This window comes from Panthera pardus, unplaced genomic scaffold (genome assembly GCF_024362965.1).
Source record: "Panthera pardus isolate Hobbes unplaced genomic scaffold, ASM2436296v1 HiC_scaffold_16, whole genome shotgun sequence".
Taxonomy (NCBI): Eukaryota; Metazoa; Chordata; class Mammalia; order Carnivora; family Felidae; genus Panthera; species Panthera pardus.
Window position 1 is genome coordinate 144,695,598 of NW_026526721.1, and position 18,423 is coordinate 144,714,020.

Genomic DNA, 18,423 nt, shown 5'->3' on the forward strand with positions numbered 1-18,423 from the left:
TTACCTCTTCATTTAACTTGTTAATCATTTAAAGTTATAAAAATCAAATATCTAGCTCCTAAGTCAAACTGATGTGTCTTAATGAAATCCCTATATTTATTGAAAATAATTAGATACCTTAATTCAGCAAACTGCATTTTAAAATTTCTTCTAAGCTGTTTAGCTCTTATAGTATAGATTCTGCCGGGGTGACTAGAAATATCCTATTATGGTTGAAATACTAAGCAAAAACTCAGCTGCTGCTGGAAAATGACAAAAATGTCCCCTTTCGTTTAAATAAATTGCAAACACTTCCAATGCACAACTTATGTAAACTCGAAAAACGGAAAATATTTGTGCATCTCGTAAGCTCTTTCGAAACAGAGAGACAGGATTAAACATCACTTCCCTCCATATGTGGTGTGACATTTTTGTTTTGTTCCAAGTTACTTTTTGTGTGACTCTGGAGTTTGTAAACATGCCATAAAATTTGGTAATTACATAATGATGATTTCATGGTTCTTCACTTAGTGTAAAGGTGGCTAGACAGGGCAGCAAAATTGATTTTCTTTTGTACCTTTGTGGAAAGAAACAAAAGGAAATTGAATGCAAAATCTGCATTAAGACTATATTAGAATTATAACTCAACAATCTGTTACACATGAAATGAAAACCAGGTGCAGCCAAGTGTTAGTTATTGTGCTATGATATTCAGCCAGTGGGCTACGTTCACACAACCCTCTGTTTAACCCATGCCTTGTTTTGTTACCCATAATGTCCCAAATGTATATGACCTGAAACTATCTCTTGTCTCCTCTTGCCGAAGGTGCTCAGAGACATGACTGTCCCTAGGCAAAATCATGAAGTAGGTGAATCTTGTGTTCATTCCCTACCCTCTTGCAATGACAGTCGCACTTGAGATCCTCTCCACCTGCCTGTCCCCGAGTACCTACTCCAGTTGCTTATTGCTCTGGATTTACCCTCTGTTTTCCAGGGGGTTCATGCTGTTTCTTGGGATTGGACAATCCCTCTTTGATTGTGTAATTGCCCTGCTCAAAAAATATCCCATGCCTCCCTAAGAGGAGCCAGGCAATCAAGGTTCTCCCTCCTTTTCTTTTGACTCTGAATTCCCACTACCCCACCCCCCACCACAATGTTCTACTGCAGATGAATCACCCACCTTGCCCTTTTTATTTCTTTGTCTTTTCCATGCTATTCCTTTTGTCTGAGCCGGCCTCCATCTCTCATCTCCATCTATGGAAATCCTAATCGTCTTTCAAGGCTCCACTCATCTCTACATCTTCCACATGCTTTCCCTGGTCACCCCCAGCCTCTCTCCTCTATCCCTCACCTATCCATACCACTCAGATGGCTCTCACCACGTGTTGCTTTGTTTTATAATATTCATGTATGTGTCTTGTCTCCAGGCACTGTGCTGGATACTTTACAAATGTAATCTCATTTCAATTTCACAACAATCTGATGAGGCAGATATTAACCATTTAACAGCTGAGGAAACTGAGGTTGAAACAGGTTAAATAATTTGCCCAAGGTCACACTGCCAGAAATAACAGAGCTAAGACTTGAACCTAGGTCCAAAATATATATTCTTTCCACAAAACCATATTGCCATCTATTCAGTTCTTTTCCATCTTCTGAAAGATGGATGGAGGTTTCAGATGTAGGTAGAGGCCAACTTAGGCTTCCTGATTATCAAATGGATATTCAACAAAAAGGTAGAGTTTATTGATAATTACTGTGTTCCTAGTTGGGGCTGATTTGTTAACTATAACCCACAAGAAATTCAAGTAGTAGGTGAGAGAAAAAATCCTTACCTAATGTTGTCAGGACAAATAAACATGGCACGAGAAGAGAATGTTCAAGATAATTGGTCATTCAAGAAATGATAAATAGCATTGGTCTCCGAGCACTATTGGAAAATAAGTCCAAGGAAAAGGGGAAAACATGAGGTTGACTAGGAAAGGCATCCTATAAGTCCCCTAGGATTTAAACAGTCTCAGGTGGTTAGGAGGCTGAAGGTATTATTTCATCTTAAACTCACAAACTAGCAATATCTCTATGGAGTATAAAGCCCATTCTTTTCATTCTGCCTCTGGTGTAACATCTTGAATAAGTTAGGGGAAAGAAGGTTAGTGTTTCTAAGAAAGAGTTCTATGCCCAATGGGCAATTTATACAACTGCCCTCTCCAGGATCTAGAACCATGGAGTATCAGCTGCACCCCAGATAGGCCCGTTCTGGGGAGTCTTCAGCCTGGACCCAGCCTCCTGTCTGTCACATGGCATAGGCCCCATCTTGGGAAAATTTTAGACTTAGGATCTGTTTTTGACACCACGACCTTTGTTTCTCCCGAGGGGGAGAAAGCCTATCTTTATCTCTGCTCTGTTACTCTCTTCTTATTTTCCAATCCCCTACCTTGTCCTAATATCAGTTGCATGTTTCTTTAACATGAGTGAGACAGTTATCATTACACATGCATTCTCAGTGCACCTCTGTTAACTTCTGAAAGTCATCTCAACTTTGCTTGCAAACTCTGTTTCCATTTCTGTGTGCTCCCAGTATGCCAGTCCCATTCGTATACAGCTCTACACTTTTGTTCTTTATACCAATCTTAATAACAATTTTAAAGTTGGGAAAAATAATGCATGTAATCTAAGCTTGACTATAGCAGGGCATACTGAACTTCAGACCCTATCTTGGAAAGCCTGAGAATTTCCATTTCAGTTATGTGCTAAATCTGAGGAATTCAATGAGCCCAGTAGGAAAACTACCTTCACCCACACTGGAAAAAATTCAAGCACAAAACTCCTCTCTCTTTTCTCTAAAGTTTTTATGATTTTTCTTGTCTTCTACTAAAGTCCTCAAAGTTCATTCATTTTTTTCTTTTTATTTTTCGATGATTATAGATTCATGGGATGTTGCAAAAGAAATGTACAAGGAGGCCCTGTGTACCCTTCATCCCATTTCTCCCAATGGTTATATATTATATAATTATAGTGTACTATCAAAGCCAGGGAATTGACATTGGTCTAATTTACTTTCAAATTAAAAAAAAAAAAAAAAAAGCTAACCTGATAACAACCTAGTCCGTTTTCCTTCCACATTCTGTTTATACTCACAAGCAGTAAACAGACAGTATTGGAAAACACAAGGTGGTATGATAGGGGTGTCTGGGTGGCTCATTTGGTTAAATGTCCGACTTTGGCTCAGGTCATGATCTCATGGCTAGTGGGTTTGAGCCCTGCGTCAGGCTCCGTGCCGACAGCTCAGAGCCTGGAGCCTACTTCGGATTCTGTGTCTCCCTCTCTGTCTCTCTCTGCCCCTCCCCCACTCACGCTCTGTCTCTCAAAAATAAATAAAACATTAAAAAAATTTTAAGTTCAAAAATAAAGCTGACATGACCAGACGTGCACAGAAAAAGTTCTCCCACATTGCTAGAGATGATCGTCAGGTCTCATGCAGACCCTCAGTCAGTGTCATAGGTAGTGGAAGGCAGCCTGCATCAGAAGACATGGGCTACAATCTAATTCTCCCTCTAAATAAATATGTGACCTTTAGCAAATCACTTGACCTCTCCAAGCTTCAGGGTCTCCATCGATAAAATGGAGAAGCTATTTCTCCCGCCTACTCCGTAGGGTTTTCATGAGGATCAGATGTGATATGTGTATGAAGAAAGGAGGTAGAAAAAAAAAAAGAAAGGAAAGGAGGTAGGCTGTGAATTAGCAGTCATGAAGTTTATTATTCTTTTCTGAAACTACTGCCAGTTACAGAAGTTTAGTTTTTCAAAGGTGAGTGTATTCTTAGAAGTACACTTAGGACGAAAGCAGCTCCTGATTAACTACAAGGCCTAAAATTTCCCTCATGTGTAAATGACCTTGCCTTTCTACCGTTCTTAGTAGGACAGGCACTGGCAGTACATCGGACAAGCACACGGCCACTTATTACCTACACACCCCTGAGGCATACCACCTATTTTATTTTATTTTATTTAAAAAAAATTTTTTTTAACGTTTATTTATTTTTGAGACAGAGAGAGACAGAGCATGAACGGGGGAAGGTCAGAGAGAGGGAGGCACAGAATCTGAAACAGGCTCCAGGCTCTGAGCTGTCAGCCCAGAGCCCGACGCGGGGCTCGAACTCACGCAAGATCACACGAGATCATGACCTGAGCCGCAGTCGGCCGCTTAACCGACTGAGCCACCCAGGCACCCCATACCACGTATTTTAAAATAAATGTTTCTTAACATTTCCTTCTAAAAGGGCGAATGCATTTTAAGTAGCTTTTACTTTTATCCTGACCACAGGATTTATTCTTCCTTTTTTTTTCATCCACGAGATGTACAATAGGTGCTCTTGACAATAGTGAGAAATCATGAGGATACCAGATTAGACAGAGGATGGTTTATGAAGTAGATACGGAAATCATCCAAACTGCATTGTTCCTTGGTTTGTCTGGATGTATAATATAAACTCCTAACTCGCTGGTGGATTCTGATGTGTGGGGAGTAAAAATGCTAGTCTTGGCAGTAAGAATGGAAAAATGTATAGGATAAAATAAACTTAAATCACGGAAAGTAAAGATAAAAGTATTTGTGTGGACTGAATGTTTTGGGCACCGAGATAAAAGTGTTAAGATTTGATTTCTCCCCTTTCCTCCCTGTATACAGGCTGGCATGGCTCTGACCTATGACCCCACAGCTGCCATACAGAATGGGTAAGTAGACCACATTTTCTCTATTTTAATTGCTAAGGTATCTTTGATCTCTGAAATCAGTACTGAAGAAAAATGTTCAAAACTGTCTTTCTTTTGTTTTAAATCTTTAAGGAGAAAGTGTAAACCAAACATGTCTCACCACTGTAATGGACAGAGTCAAGTTAGTGACTTGGTGATTGTGTCTTTGCTCTTCATTTGAATAAGCATCTAGAAATTTTGTAGCCTCTTACTGAGAATAAGTCACAGAGTCTAGGATTCCTCCTTTGAAAAATAAAACTTAAACTACATGATCTGACCTCTCAAAAATTCTGTAATTCTGAGTATCTTTGGTTGAACTCACTTTCCAATATCTTCTCTTTGCGTTGGCTGTCCTGCAGTTGACAATAATTATTCTTTGGTTGGTTGGTTATTTTTATTTTCACAGCCTTCTATCTTGGATTTCTCCATGGCTTTCAGTGTTCTGTCTTACAGTCTCATTAAATAATCAGAATGAAGACCTCATTTAAGATCAGTGTAGAGGATAAAAGAATGCAAACTTTTTTCTATTTGGTCAGCTGCCTCGAATGAAAATCTGTGGGATGTTGAAAGGATTTAAATATCTTCTGTTCTGATAGTTATTCATTTAAGCAATTATTTATTCATTCATTCAGTAAACATCCAGTGGGTATGCCAAGCAGAGTGCTCTGCTCTCCAGACTTAAAAGACAGTATCTGAGACAGGGCCTTTGCCTCAAGGAACTCATAGTCTACCCTCCCATAAAAGAGTAAACATGGATGGTAGGCTAAGGGAGGACTCTAGTTCTTTCTCTCTTGTTGATTAAAACTCCTCTCTAGGAGTGAAATTTAAGGGTTTATCCAATAAGCATTTTCTTATTTCCAATAAGGCACCATAAGCTTGGTGAGTAGAAAGAAGAAATAGAGAAGAACGTCCTCAAGAATCATATTGTATATTTGCGAAAATAAAATAGTTAACTCAAAAGGTACAGAACAAGGCCTTATATGCTAAGTGATGGTGACAGAAAACAGGTGTTTTAATGGAAGGAAATAACACGTATTAAACACATACCATGCACCAAGTAGTTTATATTTGTAACTTAACATGCATTGTTTCAGAGTCAAATGCATGTAAAAATATGTGGCGTGACAGTAGAAATGTATATACATAAATGGAAAATAGAAATAATAATTGAATGAATATGTTCACTAACCAGATTCAACAAGTGCTAATATTTTGCATACTATATACGTACATATGTTTCCATCTGTAATATTTAGCCATATATCTATTATATGAATAATTGAATAATATGAATAATGAATAATACGAATATATGAATAATAATTATATGTATAATGAATAATATTATTATATAATAGTAATTGAATATGTTCACTAACCAGATTCAACAGGTGCTAATATTTTGCATACTATATGTTCCCATCTGTAACATTTAGCCATACATCTATTATAAAGTCCTTCTTACTCAAAGCTCTTTGTGAAGGATTAGATATACAGCAGTGACTTAGGCCTGGACCGGAGTGGAGGATGACACTCCCCTCTGCATCACTTCAGTCAATGGTCTTTCCGGTGCATAATTTAAAATCTGACTGTCTTCTCTAAAGACATAATTTTCCAAGTATTCTTGCTGATTTATCAGAAACCTAAAGAGAAAACTAAAGGTATTTCAGTTCCTAATCTGAGCAGCCAAAGGGGAGCTTTGGGGAGTGCCATGTTAGAGGCTGTGAGGACACAATAGTACACAGTGAACATCTGTCCCTCCTGCAGGACTTTTTCCTCACATTTCAAGCCACTGCCCATGTGCCATAATGATTGCAGGTACATCTGTCCACCTTAATCACCCTCTCTATGACATATCTTTATCTGTACCTTATATTAACTGCAACACGGTATCCTTCGCATGATTGGAAGAGTTGCAAAAATGGCTCACCCTTTTTCGCTGCCCACTTAAGTGTTTCCAACAGTGAATATTTCCCTCATGAAACACATTTTAGTTAAGATGCTGAGGATACCCATCTTCCCGATTTTATCGTCTGATCTACTCTCATTGATAAAGAACCATATGCCATCAATTAGTCTTTTTCTTCAATCCCTTCATGTCCACTGAATATTCCTTTCAGCCTATAGAAATGCTCAAGTCTTGGGGCGCCTGAGTGGCTCAGTCGGATGAGCGTCCGACTTCGGCTCAGGTCATGATCTCATGGCTTGTGAGTTTGAGCCCCGCATCAGGCTCTGTGCTGACAGCTCGGAGCCTGCAGCCTGCTTCAGATTCTGTGTCTCCCTCTCTCTCTGCCCCAACCCACTCACATTCTGTCTCTGTCTCTCTCAAAAATAAACAAACATCCAAAAAAAAATTTTTTTTAAAGAAATGCTCAAGTCTTTTCCACCTGTAGGGGGAGTAGAAGCAAAACCATTCTTTCATACCAATGACATCACTTCTAGTGACCTCGCTAATTTAGCCTTCTCTTCACTGCTAAACAACTTCAGTTGTCTGTATGCAGGATCTTCCCATATTCTTTTCTTTTTTTTTATGTTTATTTCTTTTTGAGGGGGCAGGGGAGGAGCAGAAAGAGAGAGACTGAAGTGGGCTCCCTGCTGACAGCAGAGAGCCCAATGCGGGACTCGAACTCACGAACCATGAGATCATGACCTTAGCTGAAGTTGGAGTCTTAACCAAATGAGCCACCCAGCCGCCCCCTTCCCGTATTTTTTTTCAAATGCCTATTAAATTATGAAGTCTCGTTTCAAACTTGACTGGGATTTCCCTTGCTAATGCTCCCAGTGATGTCCAAATGTGTCTGTTGTGACTGACACCCTTTTAGTTCTTCTATCATTTGAAACCTCACTCCACTCAACTCGTTGTTGGTACCATTTATACCTTTTTGGCAATTTCTTATCTCATGGGCCCCACAGCTCCATTCCCTGCTGATCCTGCTTGCTCTGTACTCCTTTCTACTCCCTTGGCCTCTCCTGATTCTTCCTCTTTTGCCCACTTTTACTAATCTTTCTCAGGATGCTGTCTTTTTCCTCTTTGATCTCATCCATTCCTCTTCCTTTGGGGACCTTAAAACACGCAAGCTGACACTTAAAGTTTGTAAGGAGATGCAGGGCACTATCACCTGTGTTTCTAACTGCTTATTAGGTAATATTACTCTTGGATATCTTTGTCTATCCCAAACTGAGATCATTAACTTTATCAGTGCTTCCTAATACAAGCCAAACAAATTCAAATGACAACCAAATATGAAATTTACTTGTTCTTTTTTTTTAATAATTCACTTTAAGAATTTCTTAAGTGTATTTATTTATTTTGAGAGAAAGTAAGCATGAGTGGGGAGAGGCAGAGAGAGAGAGGGAGAGATAGCATCAAAAGTAGGCTTTGCACACTGTCAGTGTGGAGCCCGACATGGGGCTCTATCTCATGAACCGTAAGTTCATGACCTGAGCTGAAATCAAGAGTCCACAGCTTAACCGGCTGAACCACTCAGGCACCCCATTCGTAATTCACTTTAAAGCCATTTAGGCCATCAACTCCAGTTTCTGGGTTCTCTCTTTTATAATATTCTTAATGATAAAATTGGTCACTAAGACTTAATTCAATTTACCTTTGAACTATATCTTTACCCCAGCACTTTCTCCTTGCCACTGGTTGGGTTTATTCGATCATCCTCCCTACCTGTACTAACCTTTTACCTGTCTCTAGTATAGCTCTCCTGTAAAACATTTTCATATTGTTTTTTGAATATTTAAAAAAAATCAAAATGTAGGGGCAGCTGAGTCACTTAGTTGGTTAAGCTTCCAAGTCTTGGTTTTGGCTCAGGTCATGATCTCACAATTTTGTGAGTTTGAGCCCCGCATTGGGCTCTGCACTGACAGTGTGGAGCCCACTTCAGATTCTCTCTCTCCCTCTCTCTCTGTCCTACCCTGCTTGGTCAGTCTCTCCCTCTCTCTCTTTCTCTCTTTCTCAAAATAAATAAACTTTATTTATTTATTTATTTTTAAGCAACAGGCAAAATTTATTAAAATCTAAGATTAGAAAGGAAGAATAGTAGGAAAGCTCTCTTTACAGAGAGGGGCATTCAAAAGTGAGTGCTCCATAAATAAAAAAAACTTTAACAAATAAGTAAATAAAAACAAACAATAAAAATGTAATTACAGCAATCACCTCCCTGCCTGGTTTAAAGCATTAGGCAGAGTTTAAACTACAGAACAAAACTCAGACTTCCAAGAATGGCACTGAAAAATCCACAAAACAAAAACAAAAACAAAAACAAATCCGTGATTTGGTTCCTGAAAATCATGTGAACCTTCTGTGAACCTTCCAGGACATTCCATGTTACTTTACACTTTTGTGTCTTGTTGCTCATGGAATTATATCTGCCCCCAAGAGAATAGTGATTTCCTTTCTTCCTTCCTTCCTTCTTTCCTTCCACCCTTCCTTCCTTCCTTCCTTCCTCTCTTTCTTTCCTTCTTTTTTTTCAATACTACTTGCCCTTAAAAGGCACAGTCAAATGATTCCAGGTAGAACTACTTACACGATTAGTCATAAGAGAAGCCGTATAAGCAGTGTTAAGAGAGCACCCTCCAGAATCAGGCTGTTGATATGCACATCCAAACTCTGTCATTCACCAGACATGGGCAAGTTGTTTGTGCTTTAGTTTGCTCCTCTGTGAAATGGAGAAGACAGTAAGGCTTTGTAAGGATTAAAGGAAGTCTGTATGGTACACTGTAATCATCAGTGTAAATATTGATGTTATTGTTGCACTATATTTCATATTACCATGGTATGTTTGCAGTCTTTTTTTACCGTGTAGCCATTGACACAGTATGTATTTCCCTGCTGGACTATTAACTCAGTGAAGGCGAGTTGCATGCTTTGTTCATCTTTATAGACTGTTTAAACCCAGTAGTGTGCTAAATCAGAAATAGGAAATGTAACCAATGACATCTGCTTGGGCCCAGCAAATCGGTGTTAGAGAAGCCATTCCCCTTTTCAGCACCAACTTACTCTGTCCCCATGTAACACTTTAATCTGATTCTCTTTAAGTATCAGCCTCTCGTTTCACCCAAAGTTTGCAAACCGCCCATGAATTTATCACATCTTGAGTTAAGAATGGAGTTTTAGAAGGCTTAGACTGCCCATTGTGTTGTTGGTAACAAGAAGACAGAAATTTTATATGATGAAATGGAAAGAATAGGAAAATTGTAGTAAATTAACCTTACTCATTTGATAGTTCTTCATATAGAGGACTTTTAAAGTGTTTTGTTCATCTTTGGTTTTATTGCCTTATGGGATGACATTTTAATAAAAGGGATACTAGAACAATAATTTCTAAGCATGTAAGATGTCAAGATAACCACAAGTGTGTTCCCAGCCTACCATCCTTTGAGTTAAGCATTAACATGTGCATCTTGGAGGTGTGGAAGTTGATTTAGAAAACTTACTCGGCGCATTAAGGGATCCAACATGAATGTCCAGGATAGAGTAGGCCACTCTCTATTCACATTTCTGTATCCGATCATGCTGGCAGCCTAACTCAGAGAGCCGTCACTTTACAGATAGAGAAATGTCTACTGCTGTAGGAAGGAAACTGGTCTCATTTTACATAAGACAATCAGTATCTAGAGATACAGTTGTAACGGACTCTAATCCAGTTAACATTCTTAAACATTGCTTAATGCTTACTCAGTTTAATTCAACATTTTTTTCTTTTGAATATCTTTCTATTAGACTGTTTAAAATCATTTTAGTGATGCAAATTTGAAAAGGAAAAATTTTATATTATAGCAGAGACAAGATACAATACAAATAATACTGTGATAGAAGCCCAAGGTACTATGAGATTTATGTATAAACTTTTATTTCTATAAAATCTTTCTGAAAGAATAAGAAATAGTGGCAGTAATTCTCTGTCACAAGAAATAGTGACAGTAATTCTCTGGGTGGGGGGCACTGAGGTACTACAACATAGGAGAGAGAGAGAGATACTTATTTTTCACTGTTTATATTTTTATATTCTTTTCAAAAAGAAAAATAAAATTAATGTCATAGAACCACAAGGAAGAGGCATTTGTGTTCTAATGACGTAATAGGAAGGCTTATTGATGGAACATTGACATGAGCGTTTCCTCTTCGAGATGTCTCGTGTCATAGCTAAGGAACATATTTTATGATCCTGTGTTTTTCCATACAAAGGGAAATTGTACTCACTGTACTAAGCCTTAGAGTTTTCTGAGTATGTGGCTGGGTTGTAGGCAGTAGCTTAAATTGTGTTGAGAGTCAAATATGTTCTGAATTCCATAACCTCTGCATTAATACAGCAACATGACATTGAACTAAATGCTCCACGTTGAGCTCAAGTTTAGCTAATGAAGAACAAACGTGTAAATAGCAACCATGGTGACTCTACCCTGTTTGAATTTAGACGGTAGAAAATGTCAGTTCTGTCACCTGCTTGAATCTATCCAAATTATCACTTAAAAAAAAATTAGTTCAATGTCTCATCTGTCAAAGGCTTTGAAGTTTATAGGGAAGAAATGTCTGGATCACAATGGAAAAATGAAATCTGAGTACTTTTTACTCCAGGCTCACTTACAAGAATGAAATTACCTATTCTTCTTTCAGAGCCGTCTGGCATAACTCTACAGTTTGTTATTACTACTGCCCTATTGCTTTTTTAGCAGTCCAATCTGAAATTCCATCACTTTCAAGTAGGAGTGGGGGAGGTGGGAAATAATCACTCCCCATATTCAAAATCCCATCTTTCCAGTGCCCTTTTCAGTAAGAGCCGCCGTGTAGAAGACCTCTCGGATTGTTTTATTTGAATAAAATGTATTCTTGGGAGAGACTTGGGGGAAAAAAAATGTTTTCTATAGCATTGGTTTGCCAGCTGTTGTATATGGGCATTTGATATTAAGTGATACCGAAACCTTATCTTATTACACTAGGAAAGGAATCTGATGTGAAGGATATGGTGGTATTACAATAAAAATGGCCAATAACGTATTAATCTTGCGCGATAGTGTTACCCTGAGGATAGTGTTCGTGGTTCTGACTCTAACAATATTGCCTGCGGACATGAAAGACGAGCCGGTGCTGTTTATTTCAGTGTGCAAATAGGATTTTGTGTGGGTTTCTACAGTAAAAAAACACTCTACCCTGGGGTTATTGATATATTCATGTTATTTTTATTGTCAGTAAAATAAGATTTCACCATATTACTACTGACGGCCAAATCCCTGAAGATGACTTTCCTGCAGGCAAGATAATGTCCTATTAGTGACCTAGACTTGCATGTTCTGAACTTCTGGAGCCCACTTGCTTTAAATGCCAGAGAACCAAGTAACTCTTCGCGTTCCTTAAAAATATAAAGTTTTGCAAAGGCCAGCTTAGCGTTCTATAGATAGATCACACTTAGTTAACTCTCTTAGCCACTGTGGCATTTGGTATTTTGTTCATATGACATCTCTCCAGAAGTGACTGGTTATTCCTAAGGCTAGGTTTCTCATCCTCAACACTGTGACATTTTGGACCGGATAATTTTTAGTGTGGGAGCTGCCCTGTGCATTGTAAGATATTTAGCAACCCAGACCTTTATCTACTAGATGCCAGTAGCAGCCGACCCACACGCTTGTGACAACCAGACCTGTCTCTAGATCCTGCCACCAAATGTTCCCTGAGGAGGAAAATTATTTCTAGTGTAGAACCACTGGACAAAGTGTGAAAGGAACACTCGTCATACACATAATGCCATGTGCATTTGGGGGAAAGATATCTCTATCTATCTATCTATCTATCTATCTATCTATCTATCTATCTATCTTAAATGAGTAAACTTTTCCCAGGAAAACCATTTAAGAATTAATTCCCAAGGCATAATACATATATTATGGGATATAAAAACATGAAGTTACAGGGGTGCCTTGGTGGCTCAGTCAGTTAAGCGTCTGACTTCGGCTCAGGTCATGATCTCACGGTCCGTGGGTTCGAGCCCCGCGTCGGGCTCTGTGCTGACCGCTCAGAGCCTGGAGCCTGTTTCGGATTCTGTGTCTCCCTCTCTCTGACCCTCCCCCGTTCGTCCTCTGTCTCTCTCTGTCTCAAAAATAAATAAACGTTAAAAAAAATTTAAAAAAATACTTTAAAAAAAAAACACAAAGTTACATATTTAGACTTAACTTCGCTTTGTTATTATGGCTAAAATATTCTGTCAGTCGTCTCCTTCATGCTCCCCAGTAAGATAACACCTGTGCCTGGAGCATCTATTTGGATGTTGTTGTTGTTGTTGTTGTTGTTGTTTTCTTTCATTTTTTTTTCTTTCTTTCTTTTTTAATGTCACAGGGAAGTGTTTTCAAACCCTAATAGATACATGGCAGGGACTAAGAAGAGGTGAAGAGACTGGGAACTCATCCTGCACTTCTCTCACAGAGCTTGGCTCTGTGCATTTTCTTTAGATATGGCACCTCTAAGCCGCCAGTGTGATAGCAGACTCTCTTAGGGTTTCCTGTCAATTCATCCGGTTTATGTTTGGTCTTGGGAAGAGCTCATTTCAGAATATCAGAATTAGGGGATCAACACGGTGTGTTGAGTCTCTTCTGCCCAGTACATTTTCCATTCTAAGTGACTCTCCGACTTGAGTGGCAGGATTTGGAACTTGCTGGGAAGCATGAACTATAATTCTTGTTTGATGGATAGGATTAGAGCAGATAGAACAAAATGCATTAAATTTCCCCCCAAGGGTTCCCTTTGTAAGTATCAGTTTACTTGGCTGTTTTCTTTAGGTTTTTGCTCTCTGTTCTCCCCATAAAATCCCCCGTAAACTCTACCTGCCAATCCACTTCTCGTTGCCGTCATATTTAATACTTCAATTGGTACATTTTATAAAATAAGCCAGCCACGCTCAAATGCGATGCACGATTCACTCCATTGGTGGAAGAGGCTGACACTGGGTTTCGGACAGAAATTAAACCACTGCATGGTGAATGAGAAACAAATGTTTGTAGAGCGATCATGGAGTAGTCATGGGTGGAGTGAGGTCATCATGGGCCCCGAATAAAGAATAGGTCCTTTGGTTCACTTCCTCATAAATCAGATCTGTCAAGGATAAGACCTAAAGGGGATTTTTAAATGCAATTCATGATTTTTGTAAAAAAGGACTTGTTTTCCCTAGTTACTAACACTATCCATGCTTAGAAAGCAAGTATTGATTAAGCCTCCACTGAGCATTTACTAATATGTGATGTTGGCTGCTCTTTGGGCTCTCACCCCTCAGCTTCCTATGGTTTCAGGGACCTATCTTCTATGCTCCTGCCATCTTGGTATTGGCCAAGTATTGGTATTGGCCGGTACTGTAATCACTACTTACTTCCCTAAGCTTCTCTGTATTCATTTATTCATTCATTCATTCATTCATTCCAGCTATGGTTCTTTTTTTTAACTTTTTTTCAATGTTTATTTATTTATTTTTTTGAGAGACAAACAGCACCCGAGCAGGGGAGGGGCAGAGAGAGAGGGAGACACAGAATTCGAAGCTGTCAGCACAGAGCCTGACACAGGGCTCGAACTCACAAACCATGAGATCATGACCTGAGCTGAAGTCGGAGGTTTAACCACCTGAGCCACCCAGGCACCCTAACCTATGGTTCTTAAGTATCTCTTATGCCCCAGGCTCTCTTCTAGGCAACAAAGCCAGTATGTCCTCAACTTTGTCAAAGCTGACATCCTAGAGGGACAAATAGTCAATAAGTACCTTGTGTTAGCTCAACTACCATCACAAAATACCATCACTTAGGTGGCATTAAACCACAAAAAAATAAGTTTCTTACTGTTCTGGAGGCTAGAAGTCTAAGATCAAGTTCTGGCTGATTAGATTTCTGGTGAAGACTTTCTTCCTGGCTTGTAGATGGCTGCCTTCTCACTGTGTCCTCACCTGGCCTTTCCTCCATGCTCGCTTGTGGAGAGAGAGAGAGCAAGTTCTTTGGTGTCTCTTCATATAAGGACACTAGTCCTATTGGATCAGGCCCCACGCTGTTGACCCCATTTAACTTACTTTCTTCCAAAGTGGTTCCATCTCCAAATATAGACACACTGAAATTTAGAACTTCAACATATGCATTTTGGAGGGACACAGGCATTCGGTCTCTAACATACCTAAATAAATTTTTAGAAATCACTACTTTGGATGGTGATAAGCGTGATGGAGAAAAAAAGTAAATTACAGGACAAGAATAGAGAGTAATTAGGTTGGAGATGGTGGTTGCTACTTTAGCTACTACAGGCCTCTCTGAAGATGGGAAAGTTGAGTGAGACCGATACTGAGAAAGAGGTAGCCTTAGGGAAACTTCTGGAAATGAACATTGCAGGTAGAGGGAATTATAAGTTTAATGGCCCAAGATGGAGGTGAGAATAACAGAATCATGTGACAGAAGGTCAGTGTGGCTGGAACCTAGCTGGCTGGTTTAGAGGGTAGGAGAAAAGTACTAGAGAGATAGGTGTTTGCCTGTTTGTACTAGCCCATACTAGGAATTCAGATTTTGTTTTCATTGCAATGAAAAGCCATTGGAAGATTTTAGGCTGATTAATGTACAGATAAGATACAATTTAAGTGGCTAAATGGAGAAACTCTAAGGAATGTTTTAGAATCTTACCGATCTTTGGTACACATTGTAAATGCTCACTAATTTTTTTTTTTGAAGTGAAAGGATGGTTGTTTACGTACACATTCACTGACTTTTTTTAGAAGTCAGGTTTATTAGTATAATCTACATAGAGTATATAGTCACTATAGTGTACAGTTCGGTGAGTTCTTTTCTCTCAAATGTTTATTTGTTTATTTATTTTGAGAAGGGGAGAGCAGGGGAGAGGCAGAGGGAGAGGGAGAGAGAATCCCAAGCCGACGGCATGCTGTCAGCACATAGCCTGACACAGGGCTCGAACCCACAAACTATAAAATTATGACATGAGCCGAAATCAGGAATCAGATGCTTAACCAACTGAGCCACCCAGCGTCCCCAGTTCTATGAGTTCTGACAAGCATAAAATTGTAGAACCACCAGACAATCAAGACAGAGCAGTCACATCATTTCCCAAAATTCCCTCATGCATTTTTATAGTTAGTTCCATCCCCCAAGCTTAGCCTTTGACCTGCCTCCATTGATCTATTTTCTTTTTTTATAGTTTTGCATTTTTCATGTTGTAGTATAAATGAAATTATGAAATATAGAGTCTTTTGAATCTTCTTTCATTTAGCATAATTGGCTTAAGATTCATCATGTTAAATGTATTGGTAGTTCTTTCCTTATTGGTTAATAGTGTCCACTGGACAGATGTACTAGAATTTGTTTATCAATTCGGTTGAAAGATACTTGGCTTGTTTCCAATTTTTGGCAAGTGTCAGTAAAGCTGCTATAAACATGTGCGTTAGGGTTTTTGTATAAACGTAAATTTTCATTTATCTTGAGTTAATATCTACCACTGGGATTATTGTTATAAGGTATGTGGATGTTTAACTTTATAAGGAAATTGACAACCTGGTTTCCAAAATGACTATACCATTCTGCATTTCTACCAGCAACGAATGAAAATTCCACTTTCTCTAAATCCTTGTCAGCATAGGATTTTCTTTTCTTTCTTTTTGTGCCTTTTTTTTTTGCCATTCTAATACATATGCAGTCTATATAATTTTTTTTTTTAATTGCACAACTTAAACTTCGATGTCTGGTGGGTATGGATAGTAAGGATATAATATGTAACACAGTAATTTTTTTCGGCTGCAATTTTTTAACCAAAAGAACATGACCTTAGAATCCCTGTCGAGAGCTGGATAAAGTAAATTTAAGACTGTAGTCCCCCAATCCTTGCTTGAAGACTTTTATAGAATCTAAGATTAAAGAATGTACTCCTTGAGTCCTGGAAGCCTTGAAATCCAGCTCGCCCTTCAATAGGGGGCTTATAGAATGCTTCTTTAGAATGGTAACCCGTAACAGTCTCTATTCAAAATATCAGTGACCTCTGAGGGATGATGAAGCTTTTGATTCCAAAACTCCAACCTCAGTTATGCTATTTAAAAAAAAAAATCAAAAGTAGTAGTTGATTTTTGCTAAGAGTACAGCAAAGTAAAATGATTCTATTACCCCTGAGACCCATTTTCCCAATCTATCCTCACATCAGTGAAATAATCCATCAAAGACAACCTGGCCTTTTTCATTCTGTGGCTGGCCCTCTGGCCTTTCACTTACCAGTGAGACAGGAAGGAAGGAACATGATTTGAAAAATCTGCTGACGAATTTAAGCATTAGGTAACTTGTGAACTCTAGGGTACAGAGTGAGCAGAGATGGGTGTATCACTGATTTAAGTACCTAGAAGCTTCTCTTTGAGAGATCTATAGAAGGATCATCCCTCCTCTGGTTTGTGAAGCCCTGATCTCGCCCAGCACCATTTTATAATTGTTTGACAGAGGGCCCCGAAAGACTCGACACTCAGTGCTTTTTTTACAGTCTACAGGACTGTAGGACTGGGTTATATCCCAGAGGTCTAGAATCTCCACCAATGCCTTGATTGAATCCAGAAAATATTCCTGTCCCCAGCTAGACACAACCCACACATCGTTCACCTTCTTCTCTTTTCAGGGAGAAAATATTTAGCTCTGTTTCTGCATGAGTGCATGGACTTCTGCCTAGCACAAATTATGTAGAACTCTCTAGGAGCTGACCCTCTTTCTTGAATGAAGAGATAGATGCAATTTGTGTACACATAACATTGGCCAGCTTTATAAAGCTTGGTGCTATCATTTTGCTTTTCTCTCAAAGAGCCTTACAATGGCATTTCCTTAAAAATAAAAAAAAAAAGTAAAAAGAAAAAAGGAAATAAAAACAAACTAAAAAGAGGCCCATGGCTTTTCTCCCCCTGTTGGTGAAACATACTATTACCCTCACCTGGCGTAAGAGATTTTGTGCAGCCCATCTTATTTTATTGTATTTTATTGTATTTTATTGTATTTTATTTTATTTTATTTTATTTTATTTTATTTTATTTTATTTTTTAATTTTATTATTTTTTAATATGAAATTTATTGTCAAATTGGTTTCCATACAACACCCAGTGCTCATCCCAACAGGTGCCCTCCTCAGTGCCCATCACCCACCCTCCCCTCCCTCCCAGCCCCCATCAGCCCTCAGTTTATTCTGTCTTTAAGAGTCTCTTGTGGTTTGCCTCCCTCCCTAACTTTTTTTTTCCTTCCCCTCCCCCATGGTCTTCCGTCAAGTTTCTCAAGATCCACGTAAGAGTGAAAACATATGGTATCTGTCTTTCTCTGTATGACTTGTTTCACTTAGCATCACACTCTCCATTTCCATCCACGTTGCTACAAAAGGCCATACTTCATTCTTTCTCATTGCCACGTAGTATTCCATTGTGTATATAAACTACAGTTTCTTAATCCATTCATCAGTTGGTGGACATTTAGGCTCTTCCCATCATTTGGCTAGTGTTGAAAGCGCTGCTATAAACATTGGGGTACAAGTGCCCCTATGCATCAGCACTCCTGTATCCCTTGGGTAAATTCCTAGCAGTGTTATTGCTGGGTCACAGGGTACATCTATTTTTAATTTTTTGAGGAACCTCCACACTGTTTTCCAGAGCGGCTTGTGCAGCCCATTTTAGAAGATGAGTCCAATCTGTCATTTTGTTCAGAATGA

At 38.9% G+C, this 18,423-nt stretch overlaps 1 protein-coding gene across 8 annotated transcripts in view; it reads left to right on the forward strand.

The window, feature by feature from the left end:
• The window catches only part of RBMS3 (RNA binding motif single stranded interacting protein 3), a 1,319,689-nt gene that overhangs the window by 1,181,656 nt on the left and 119,610 nt on the right, over positions 1-18,423 (forward strand). For all 8 annotated transcript variants that reach the window (XM_053903895.1, XM_053903896.1, XM_053903894.1 and 5 more), the window contains exon 11: positions 4,666-4,712. In XM_053903895.1, coding sequence (XP_053759870.1) covers positions 4,666-4,712 — 47 coding nt within the window. The remainder of the gene's footprint in view (positions 1-4,665; positions 4,713-18,423) is intronic.